The following is a 12788-nucleotide window of genomic DNA, read 5'->3' as shown; positions in this document are numbered from 1 at the left end:
GGCGGCGCGAATGCCGTCGTGCATGAGCTTCTCCCTGGGAGGTAATTTGGTGGTGATGGGCGCCGTCAGTGCTGCTTCCGCCGTGACTTTCCGCTTCCCGAACTTGATCTCGCGCCGGCGTAATTCATTGGCCAAGGCAGGGTCCATGGCCGTGCTACCCGCCGGAGCGCCGCCGCCGCCGCCATGCCGTGTTACGGCCGGTGGTGTCTCGCGGTTCCTGCTTCCGCTACCCCCGAATGAATCGACGCGATAATCCACCGCCACCTTCCTCTTCTTGGGTGGAAGAGACGGCGGCGAGGAATCGTCGTCCACGGCGCCGGAGCAGCTGCCGCTCGTTGCCGGCCTCTTCTTCGGTGGTGGTCGATCGCCGCTGCCGCCGGCGCCACCGTCAAGCTCGTGCACTGGCATCAAGACGTAGTACGAGGTTTCGGTTTCGACGGGGCGTCTCGGATTATTGGCGGGCACGGCGGCGGACGGCGGCTGCGCTGGCCTGCCCACGTCTTCGTCACCGCCGCCGCCGTGATGGCTTTTAGGATCCGGTGGTGACACGACCACGGCGGCGGCGGCGACGTCGCATGGAGGGTCCTGAGGCGGCGACATGGGGATTCAATCTGATCTCGCTCCAGGTATGGGCGCCAGCGAGGCAGCGACGGCGAGCACGTCACGTAGGTGCTGAATATTTATACATTAGTACGTGGGGGACGAAATTAAGGAGATAGATATGGGGGGAGCGCGTGAGTTGATCACGAGAGCACGTAGGTAGCACTAGTCGTATATAGGACGGTCAGAAGAGAGATTGAGAGATCAAGACAGAGACGGACGGCGACAGAGAGGCCGAGTCGGGCAGGGATGCGAAGAGAGTTTTGGTTCGTTCCGTATGGAACCGGAATCGTAACGAGTCCGGCTTGCAGAGAAGAATCGGAAAACTGATCTTTTCATCCTTATGAAAATATCCCCTTATTTTTCATCTCTTTAGAAAATTGTCTGTGCATTGTGATGAGTATGGATGATTTTAATTATACATATGTACATTTATTTTAGCGAATGCATAAGAATAAAAGAAAAGGCCATGCCTTTTCTTTCAAATTCGATACTAGTTATGAAAAGTTCTGAAAAAATTGACAATATAGAATATAGTGATATCTATAGATTCACCTAAAATCAAAATCAAATTGAAATTCAACCTACACATTGAGAAATAGAAAAGACAAAATTACCTGTAAACAATATGTTACTATTAATACGCTAAATTTGTCTTTTTATATCTCAACGGGTGAGTTGAAATTGAACCTAAATGTTTGTGAAGTTATATAGAAAGTTGTATGGGTGTTGTTAAATTTTTTTACGATTTTTCATAACCGTCTGGATGGTTTTTAAATAAATAAGAGATATTCCTGAAAGAAATCAAAATAGTTTCCAAGAAAACAAGTGAATTCTAAACCCATACATACTAATTTTTCTTACTAATTGATGTGTCATGCTATGAGTGCATCTAGATTTTTTATAACTTCCATCTACTTAAATTAAACGGTCAAGATAATTGCTTGTAAAAGTTTAGTAAGAAAAATTTAGGACGCGACTCTGGCTCGGGCATCCGATGGGAGGAGGTTAAAATCAGGCGCTAACGTTAGCATAACGTTATCGCCCGATTTACGTGCAAAACTACTTTAAACTGATTTTTCTCTTAAATTACTTATCCAAATCATAATCCGATTGCACCCTTAAATTCATTGCAATTAAATCTTCAAAACAAGACCACACATGGATATATTCCGATGAAAAAAATTAGCTTATTATTGAATTATTTTTAAATGTTGCACGATGTTTCACTAGGTATATCGGAATTGTTTCACTAAGTAGATCGAAAATGTTTCGCTCATTTAAATCGGGTGTTGTTTTACCTTATATAAAAACAATATTTCAGCAAATAGCGAAATAATGTTTCGGTTCACTGCAACATTTGATTTTTGATTCATACATAATGAAACATTATAAGTGCACTAGGTAAAACATTTTTCAGTGGAACAAAAAATGAAACGAATTCCCTTATTAGGGTTTCCAAAATATGTGGGTTTTTTTATTGCAATGAAATATTTCAGTTCACTGTAACATTAGATCTATACATAGTGAAACATTATGAGTACACTAGGTGAAATATTTTTGGTAAATTAAAAAAATAATCCAAATTCCCTTAATATAGTGTTTCCAAAATATATGGATGATTTGTTGCAAAAGAATATTTTAATTCACTGCAACATTAGATCTATACATAGTGAAATATTATAAGTATGCTAGCTTAAACATCTTTTGTGGAACAATAGGAGGAACAAGTGGGTGGGTCCAGTGGGATGTGCATGTGGGGGAGGGGGAGCGACCGATTTTCCCACCCCTCCGGTCGACTGATCCTAATCATCATTCTCTAAAAATTTAATACGTGGAGCAGTGCTCTATAAAAAAAAAACAACCCACCCATTAAAAAGGTTGCCGTTGCCGTCCCTACCGCCAGCCAACATCCTAAATTCCATGTGTAAACTAGGCCCAAACAAAAGTCGCACCATAATCGTGTAAAATAGAAAAAAAAATCCCAGCTTAATTGACCCTATGATCTGACGCCCTTCTCCAATCGATCTCTCCCCGTCCATCCCCTCGATCGCCCTCGACCCCCCTCGCCCGCCGCCTCCGCCGATCCCCATCCGTCGAGCACCGCCGCCGCCGCCGCCGCCGCCGCCGGCGTCCCGCCACATCCCCGCCTTGCTGCCCGGTGAGCATCTCGATCCTCTTTGTCATCGCTCCCTACCCACAAGTCCAATTCGATCCTATCCCGATGAAATCTGCGAATCCATCTCAAAATTTTGGCCCTGTTTTTTTTTTTGTCAGATTATATCATTATTACACCTTGCTGCGGCTTTTATTGATTCGTGAATCGTGATGGCGTGCCGGGGCTTCTTCGAATGCCTACTGAAGCTGCTCAACTTTGTCCTCACGGTCGCCGGCCTCGCCATGGTCGGATATGGGATTTACCTGCTCGTCGAGTGGATGAGGATTTCCGGCGGCGGCGGCGGGGCACCACCGTCGCCAGCGCCGCCTGCTGAGTTGCTTATGTTTGGCCGCCCGATGCTCACGGCTGTTGCCCTAGGTGACGGTGGCAGTTTCTTCGACAAGCTCCCTAAAGCATGGTATGGGGAATTCAGTATTGTACCTCTCCTTTTTTTTCTTTTTCTTCCTGTTAACATGTGTTAATCGATGCATTTGGTTGCGCTTGATTGTTTTCTCCATTCAAATTATTAGGATTCGCAAATTCTCACACTACCTCCAAATCAGAAGCTTTATTTGATAAAGGGATAGCAACGATTAGGTGAACTATACCTCTGATGATGAGTACCTTTGGAACAAGATAATTAGCAAAATTTGTGGTCTCGAAGATTTATACTCTAGTGTGATGAATTTATGATAGATTATTATCCCAACTGATCCATCTCTTTCTTGAAGCTAAGAGTAGATTTTGTTAGAAGTTCTGTAGGCACTTTGAATTTTTCCTTTTTAGATTCAGCAATAATAATAGTAAGTTCTGCATTCTACTGTGGTTGTTATTAATGAGTTTATATACCATTCATCTTCTCCATGCAGGTTCATCTATTTGTTCATTGGTGTTGGTGCAATTATCTTTGTGATCTCTCTGTTTGGTTGCATTGGAGCTGCAACAAGGAACACCTGCTGCTTGTGTTGTGTATCCTGATAGTGTTGTTCTAAGACATCACCTCTCTCCTCTTCAAAATACATGTGTGCAACTACCTTTTTGTGCAGAGAAAAAAGGAATCCCCCACTGAAAATTTCATTTCAACGTTGAATTGGCATACATCATTAAACACTATAGTCAATATTACCATGAGGAAAGATTTATTATTAATCCGACCATCATGTGGTTGGATAAAAACATGGCTACCCACTAAAAATGTAGGTCAGTCTAGAATTTGTAATGTATTAACCCTTTTTTAATATTGGTACATAAAGGATGTTTAAAGTGACCATGCAAAATATGTTTTGCCAGATTGAATATAGAATGTACTTGGAAAACATAGAACTTATATCTTGCGTTCAGCATTATATATTGTCATATAAATAACCAATAACAGTAGTATATTGCACACTGTGTCGATTTCTAAAACTTATATTTGCAGTTGCAAGTAGTACTTTGAAAGAGGTAGATGAGTAAAAAGGATTTATATCTCAATGCTTAATTATGTTTATTGCGATCCCTAACAACAATTTAGTAAATTTCTTTTCTTTAACTCTATAAGTACGCTTTCTTGGTCATATTGTTGATCCTTGTTGAGGCTGGAGCTGCTGCATTCATATTCTTCGACGAAAGCTGGAAAGACGTGAGGCTCTTGTTTGCTGCTAGTTTTGGAATAATCAACTAAATAATTGACTTGTCCTTTTCTTGTTCACTGTACTTGCTGTAACTTCTGTGCAGGTAATTCCGGTGGACAAGACTGAGAATTTTGATGTAATGTATGACTTTCTCAAGGAAAACTGGGAGATTGCAAGATGGGTTGCTCTTGGTAGTGTCATTTTCGAGGTAAGAACAAAATCTAATTGTTTTACTGACCATAAGTTCTTCAATTGCATTAGACATTTTATTTTCTGAACTGGTGTACCCCTTAACTTGTGCTGTGTGGATTCCATCATCATTGTTCAGCAGCCATCCTTTTTGTGACAAACATCCAAATCTGATATTCTCTGTTTTTAAGGATTACACTAGCATTCTCAGGGTTAGCAGAATACATAAACACATGCACATATAAATTAATAAGTCGCAGATTGTTAATAAATGCAGTGATCCTTCTTTTCGAGTTCACAACACTCGCAGCCTATCATGAGTAAATAATAAAAGATTTTGAAGAATAGAAGCTGTAATAACTCCTAGATAATGTTTGTCTGTGTACTCCAAATTGGTTGCCACTCCTTAGGTGACTGACGTTTATGATAGAAAGTGTTAATTGGAATGTTCACTCAAAGAGAAAATGCAATTATATCATGCAGTCCAGTACAAATGAAAGGCTTAACTAGTTTTTTTTTGGGCATAAAATAGTGGTTGTAATTTGAAACGTAATAAGTAGACTAATAATTTAAAACTATAAATAAATTATCATTCAAAATGGATTTGACCAAATAGCTAAACAAACTGTTTCAACAAATCTTCCAGTTTTGATCTTCACAAATCTAGCTGCAGGTAACCTTACTATGTATTGCAGAACTGGTCAGATAGTCTTACACTCTCGTTGTTGTTCAACTTTACACAAATATATATTTGTTGTATACTGTGCAAGCTATATGCCCCTTCCTTAGGTGTATGACAAGTATGAGCATAACAAAATCGTCATGCACAGACCCTCTTCACAAGTTACTTTATTCCTCACAAGGGAGCATAAACAGATTCGTGGAACCTCATCCTCCTGCCATATAAACCTGATCAGCTAGTCTTAGGACTAATTAACATACTCAGCTTAACCAGCCATACAGAACTTTTGGTTTTGATATTATGGCTTGGCTCGATGTCTTACAATGTTAAGTTGATGAATGATTATGGTGATCCACCAGTTTTTATGGACTGATATAGGGCTTGTTTGGTACAGCTCCAACTCCTAAATATAACTCTAGGAGTTGAGTCTGGAGTGGAGTTGTGGAGCTGCCTAAACCCAGCTCCACAACTCTAGTACATTTTGTGAGAGAGCTCCACCCAACTCCACTCCCAGTTTTGGTGGAGTTGAAACTGTTTGGCTGAGCTCCAGCTCCAGGAGGGGTGGAGTTGGAGCTGGAGCTGTGCCAAACAGGCCAATAATATAGATGCACAGAGCCCTTAACCTATGTGTAGATCTCTAGGTTCACATAGTAATCAACTGGTGGATGATATTATTTTTGTTTACAACCACACACAATATGAGATCATTGAATACTGGAGTACTCCCTCTGTCCCATAATATAAAAGGGATTTTGAGTTTTTGTTTGCACTGTTTAACCACTCGTCTTATTCAAAAAATTTTGGAATTATTATTTTATTTTTTTGTTACTTTATTATCCAAAGTACTTTAAGCACAACTTTTCGTTTTTTATATTTGCACAAATTTTTTGAATAAGACGAGTGGTCAAACAGTGCAAGCAAAAACTCAAAATCCCTTATATTATGGGACGGAGGGAGTAGTTGATTGTAAAGTTGCTTTGCAAAAATATTCCCTGCTGGTCTAAGCGTCTACTCTAAAGTCTGCACTAACTTATATTGACAATGTAACTACCAATTAATTGTAACCAACTAGGGTATATAATGTTTAGGGTTAATGCATATACAAGGCAGGATCAGGGTCACTGGGTTCATAGTCACATATCATATGGATCGCTGCTTGGATCAACAACATAGTCATGTTCCAGTTCGCTGCGTGACTATAGAGAAAAAGGCGAACTAAGCAGCCAGACTATCACTTGCCATCTCCATGCTGCCAACTTTGCTGCTTGTGGCCTCCACTGCCTCTCTATTCATTGCCTGCAAAGGTGCTGCTCACTAGTTACGATCTCAAGTCGCATATGATCTGGATCGCTGCTTGGACCAACAACAGTCACGCTCCAGATTGCTGCATGACTACACAGATGAGATTGAACTAAGCAGCCAAGCTATCACTTGCCCTCTCCATCGCTGCCCACTTTGCTGTCTGTCGCCTCCACTGCCCCGTTCATTGCCTGCAAAGGTGCTTGAGTGGATGGTGTATGAGACAACAGAGTAGAGATTAATTGCTTGATAAGATGGTGGATGATGACAGTGATGGCTCTCTATCGCCCATTGTGTCTACGTGCATGTGTGATGCCTGCCTTGTGGTGAAAGGGCAGGTAAGCCATAGTGCCCATCAGTTAATGGTCTTTTGGGCTGCGCTGAATGCCTGAACCAAAACCTTATTCCTTTAACTTACTCCTTTTACGTTTTTTGTTTCCACTGAAATAGCTTGTGGTCTGATCAATTATTCTAATTGTACATCAACCCTTACTCATTTGTGTCACGTCCTGACTCCCGAGTTCCTAATTAGCTTCCAGACAAACTGGTGTCCTTTGGTGGGATAATAAGGGCAGCAGTATTTAGGGGCTGGGGCTGGTATGGTGTCCTTTGCATAGCCTTGTTCAATAAGACTTGGCATTGGGTATGCAGAAAAAGAACTGACTTTGCCAGATGATTTAGCTTGGTTGAGCTAGAAAGTTCTTGCTGCGCCAGGGGAGCCGAATTGGTTCTTCCGTGATGCTGCAGATTAAGCCATGTTCTTGTAATGGCATCAACTTACATGTGTTCATATGGGCATATGGACATGTAGCATGATACCATAACTAATCTCTGACTGGCCACTGGGTGTTGCTGCAAATGGCTCTGTCGTTCCTTTATTCATTCTTGATGTGATTTTGATTCCTTATTATCCAAGCTGCTTACCTTGCTTTCTTAGTCATAGCATAGACATTAGTTTTGCTTGGCTAGGCAAGCTGTACCAAGGATCTGAATGTACCTTCCCATTTGGAATGCAGGATTTTTTTCCTATTTCTGGCAGGTAGTTAATTATTTCTCAAGAGGTTCCTGTGTTCCAAATGAGAATTAACAATCACCCTGGAATAATTTCTAATAAAAACCATTAACTTAAAGAAAAATAATTTAAAAGATGGGTGCAAATGTGCAATTTGATCAAAGAACATAGCTTGCCCTGTTTGAAGTCCTGAAGACTTGCTGTCCTCCTTTGATTAAGAACTCCTGTACTGTGCACGAATCATAGCAGAAAAAAACAAAAAGCAAAGAGAACAGAATGGAACCAAAAGAAATTCAAATAAACGAACAAAAAATGCTAGAAGGTAATCAAGAATTTAGGAACAGATGTAAATCGTCTCATATCTCAGAAGTGTAGAAAAGGATTTGCCTTTATGCCAATCAAAATAGGTTTCACTTAACCCTAACCCAATGGTCTGTAGCCGCTTCACAAACTCCACACTGATTAGGCACGTATCATACCGGTCCACGTAAGGGACACAATGATGCCCTTTATCGCTCAGTCAGAAGCAGTGAGAAGCCCACAGTCCAGATGTCTTGTACATGAAACAATGAGAGGCAACATATCCTGGTGGTCCTGTGCACAGAACAACTTACCCAGCTGTAATGTGCTCACAAGCTTGTGTGACCCAAGCCAGCAACTGCCCTTGCAATGCACATATGTTCACGTTTATTGCTTGCCATTACCATGGAGTGCTCTTGTGATCACAATGACACCACCCATGCTCAGATGAACCTTAGCTGCATTGAATTGAACTCGTAAACTATTCTGGGGCTAAGTTAAATATAATTTGATTAGCTCCGATGTGAAGTGATTTTGTTTTGCTAAACATATTGTCAAGTAAAACTTAAGATAATTTACCTGGTTGATATTGCAGTTTTCTGTAGGAATATGAGATGTTTTTAATTGGAATATGGTTTGACTGATGGGGTTTGAATATTAAATGTGTTTTATTTGGTATTTTTGGAAGTGTAGATTGTCTGGTTTCAGTAGTCATTAGCTCACAATGGGGTTGAAGGAGCAAAACTATGATTTGGCTGGTCTGGTTGCTGCTATGTTTGAAATGTAGAAACACATGCAGTTTAAATTTTAAAGTTCAGAAATGAAATTTACTTTATTTAAGTTGAACTAGGGTGGGTCGAGAAGTATCCACAGGTTGATCCACGCGTTTCCCTTAGAATCAGGTGGTCTGGAATTTGGTGATGATTATAGCTCTGGATTCTTATTGAAAAGTGCTTATGTTTTCTTCGACAGCTGGTTAGTAGAGTGATAGTAGAGTAGTTATATAACGCTGGCCTATGTGCAGGTATTGCTTTTCCTTTTAGCACTGGTTGTCAGGGCAATGAACAAACCTGCTGAATATGACAGCGATGATGAGATCATCGCAACTTCTAGAAGCACTAGCATCCGGCAGCCACTAATTCATTCACAAAATGTTCCTGCTACTGGTGTTCCTGTTGCAACCCTTGAGCAACGCGCTAGCAGAAACGATGCATGGAGCCAGAGGATGCGTGAGAAGGTACGTGCATCGTGGACTGGCCTCAACAACGCTAATCATTATCATACTAACTAAACACTGTATTTCTGTCTAATGCAGTATGGTCTGGACACAAGCCAGTTCACCTATAATCCGTCAGACCCAAGCAGATATCAGCAAAATGGTGCCCCTCCAGCTGAAGAAAGGAACCGCTGTGTTATACTGTGAAAAATTACTCCATGACGTACTCCGGTATGGTGTTTTTTTCATGGGCAGGCTTGTGCAGTTGGTTGCACCGAGTAATTAATTATTCAGAGTGTCGTGTGTAAAGAGGGCTATTGCATTGTCGTTTTGACATATTGATGTGTTCTCTGAATGTTCTATGCACCGGTAAATCTTCTCATGTGGAGAAGCTGCTATTAGATACGCCATTTTATTTGCCTGTTTTTGGGTGTATCTTTTCGTATTTTTCTCTCGACTAGCTTTCATCCTCAATTCCTCATTGTACAGCCGTTGTATTCAGTTTGGCGTTATAATCATGTTTGTGGTGGTTGGTTTGTGCTATGAAGGCCAGTATTCTTTTTGTTTTCTATTGTATTTATTGATGAATAAAAAAAAACCATTGGGCTCGCTCGACGGATGCATTGACTGGACAATCTCAAATCGAAGCAATGTTCGGAGAGACATGCTGTCAATGCTGGTAAAATCGGAAGCCAAGTCCCTGCATGATCTCTGACGTGAGTTACAGGGTTATGTGTGCACGTAGAGCACGGCTAACAGTACCCCAAAATCGTAGCCCATCTATTTTTTTAAATTTATTTCTTTTTAAAACCTCTAACGAGGATTGAAGAATTAAAAGATGCGCCTTTCTAAAAAGATATTTTAAATTTAACTTTCTAAAATGAAAAAAAGTAGGCCATCTTCAATCTCTTTCTAACCTCCTGTGCGATCTCTTCACGCCTGTGTGATTTTGCTATGATCTCTACCCTCCTCTCACGTGATCTCGTGGCCCTTCCTCCGCACGATCTGGGGTTGAGAGCAAGTGCACTATTGTGGAGAGCAAGAAGTCGGGCGTTCTAATGATCCTCTCCTCTCGCGTGATCTTGTGGCCCTTCTTCCTTCGCATGATCGGGGATTGGCAAGTGCACTGTTGTGGAGAGCAAGAAGTCTGATGTTTTACCGTGTGATCTCTGCACAGTTCGGATTGGGAATGAGCACACTTCCACATAAGTGGAGAGTAGTAAGTCCGGCGTTCTCTCGTCTGATTTCTCTCTTCCTCTCACATGATCTTTGTGGCCCTCCCTCCATACATCTGGGGATTGGAAGCAAGCGCACTCCCACATAAGTGGAGAGCAAAAAGTCTGACGTTGGAGATTTCAATTATTGGTATTTTTCTAGAAAGCTCCTAACATTTAGGATTGGGATCCCATTTAGAAGCTTATGGCAGCTACAACTTATCCTAAATTAAAAGCTTCCATGAAGAGATGTAGTTATAAAATCCAAAAAATGAACTAGAAACCATAAGCTATTTTTCCTAGCTTCTATTGATTCTCACAAACTTGATTCTCATTTACTGCTTCTCATAATCTAAGGCTGGTATTAGATATGCTCTTATGGGCTCTAAAACCATGGGCCACTAGGAACCTTCCACTTTAATCTACTCTCCAATTGCACACAAAATTCATTCGTCCTATGTCATGATCATTTCTCCAAGTGCATCATCAGGTGACTGCCCTGCTCAATGCTCACCTGGTTCCTGGTAAAGGGAATATTTGCTACTCTCCCAGATAACGTATTCTCAAATATCACTCTCTTGGATGAATTTGATTTTTTTCACCGGAGAGAGAATATTTCTTGCTTGTACAGTTGTATGATATTTTTGAGCCCACGAGACGCCATGCCACTATTTTAGCATATCAATGGAGAGATTATTCCTTTCTCATACATCACTTTGTCTCTCTCATCCCCTCCTTATCCGCTAGCCAGCTCCTAGCCTGGTGAAGATGAAGGCATATGAGCTCAGCGGAGCCACGTGGGCTTCACTCCGAGGGTGCAAAGGAGTGCCATGATATTGGTGACAAGTCGCAAGGCGCCATGATGTGCTGGTCGTCGGTGGACGAGGACCGCGGCCGACAAGGTAGCAGCAATAAGCAAATCAACATGCGATGTAGCCAGCGGCTCACATTCCACCAGCGCCTCGTTGCCACCGTCAGCTCATCGTCAAGAGATACCTGCCCCATGTCCATTGCCATGGCCGCGAGATGCTCTTCCACTAGAGCCATAGTCGGCCCGTCATTGAGGGCCCCACTTTCGTCGCTACTGCCGGTGTCGGCCACTCCTACGGTCTTGCCTCTTCCTTGCTGACCTCGTCCTTGCGGGGCAGATCTGAAGCATGGCATGGTGGCAGAGACGTCGCTACTGCTGCTCATCCTTGCGTTCTGCGCGCTTGGCGGAGCAGTTGAGAAGCGGAGTGAAGGGGACGACTCGCTAGCCAGGGAGCTCGTCGACATGGAGATCCTTGCCAGAGCTGAGCAACTCATTGGCTAGGGGTAGGGAAGGGATGAGGGAGACCGAGCGAGAGGGAGGAAAAAGGAAGTAGAAGGGCAAACTCGTCTTTTTCTCTCCCGTGCAGTGTTGTGGAAGATGGAATGCGGATGTCGGACGGAGCGGGTATCGCCAAACGATTAATCGGAATATGACAGAAATTTAACGTTTGTGAATATGCAAATATTGTTATGCATATTGTAGATTCATATATTAGAAATTCACTACATAATATGCTACAATTAGGAAAAGGTGAAAACCATGAGAGCTATTATACAGATATAGAAATCTGTCTAGTATCAGTGCATTGGAAAAATATTTTGCATGGATTATCTTCTGTTCTTCGGAGAGAAACTTTAGGCTTGCACATCCTAGACTTGCAGGTTGCAGCGGCATCAGATAAACTAGAGGAATTCACATACTGGAAAACAACAAATGGGATAGGGTAGTCGTTGTGGGCTGGTTCAGCCTTTTGATCAGGCCAATTATGCGGCCGATAAGACGCAAACGGGAAGATTAATCGGTAGTGACGGGATTTTTTCGTTCTAAAATGATTAGTGAAAACCGTTTTGTAAAAACGTGACGGACTAATCACCGTCATCGTATCAAGCGTTTTCCACAACACTGCTCCCGTGTCAGTCGCGATGGAATGATGAAGTGGCGTCTCATTGGCTGAAAAATGACACATGAATTAGGCCGTGTTTAATTCCTTGTCAATTTTTTTTTACGTATACGGACACATATTTAAAGTATTTTTTTTCGAGGGGACAGGCAGTGAGCTCCTGCAATTTCACTATAGAAGAGAGTTGATCCAGTTTATAAGAAAAACCGGACCCAAAAACCTTACAACGGCACAGTTAATTTCAGGAAAACCGGTGAAAACCTAGCATTGATAAACTGAACGCAAAAAGAACAGTAGTCCAACAAGGGAAGAAACTCCTGAAACGAAGCTTTCAAGAAGGTAACGCCGACAGAACGGCGACAATGTCCGATCCTAATGAATCTAAGGTTTTCACTCGGAGAATTCCCTTGAGGTGGAGTTGAAACGAGGGATCCAAAAGCAACGCCTTCGAGAAGGTGAACGGTGCCCGAGGGCGTCGCCGTTGCTAGCACCGGAGCGGAGCAAGATTTTCACCTCGGAGCCCCTGTCAACCAAAGCATCCACAGCGGAAGCTCCCAAATGCCACCTGCACACC

The 12788-nt window shown here is 42.1% G+C and overlaps 1 protein-coding gene across 1 annotated transcript; it reads left to right on the top strand.

The window, feature by feature from the left end:
• The first annotated feature begins 2571 nt into the window (after nt 1–2571).
• Nucleotides 2572–9612, top strand: LOC4345165 (tobamovirus multiplication protein 2A). Its single transcript, XM_015795483.3, has 7 exons — nt 2572–2761; nt 2878–3176; nt 3628–3727; nt 4299–4379; nt 4475–4579; nt 8878–9090; nt 9169–9612. Exons 2-7 carry the CDS (start codon nt 2929–2931, stop codon nt 9274–9276), a joined length of 855 nt encoding a protein of 284 aa, XP_015650969.1. The 5' UTR covers nt 2572–2761; nt 2878–2928; the 3' UTR covers nt 9277–9612.
• The last annotated feature ends 3176 nt before the right edge of the window (nt 9613–12788 follow it).

The sequence above is a fragment of the Oryza sativa genome, chromosome 8 (genome assembly GCF_034140825.1).
Source record: "Oryza sativa Japonica Group chromosome 8, ASM3414082v1".
In the NCBI taxonomy this organism is placed as follows: Eukaryota; Viridiplantae; Streptophyta; class Magnoliopsida; order Poales; family Poaceae; genus Oryza; species Oryza sativa.
The sequence above is the reverse complement of the archived record's forward strand: the minus strand, read 5'-3'. Positions and strand labels throughout refer to the sequence as shown.

Excerpts from the sequence above, each read along its gene's own strand:
- LOC4345165 (XM_015795483.3), top strand. The coding sequence starts at position 2,929 with ATGGCGTGCCGGGGCTTCTTCGAATGCCTACTGAAGCTGCTCAACTTT. Across the intron at positions 4,380-4,474 it reads TCGACGAAAGCTGGAAAGAC|GTAATTCCGGTGGACAAGAC; the intron begins GTGAGGCTCTTG and ends ACTTCTGTGCAG. Across the intron at positions 9,091-9,168 it reads GCCAGAGGATGCGTGAGAAG|TATGGTCTGGACACAAGCCA; the intron begins GTACGTGCATCG and ends TGTCTAATGCAG.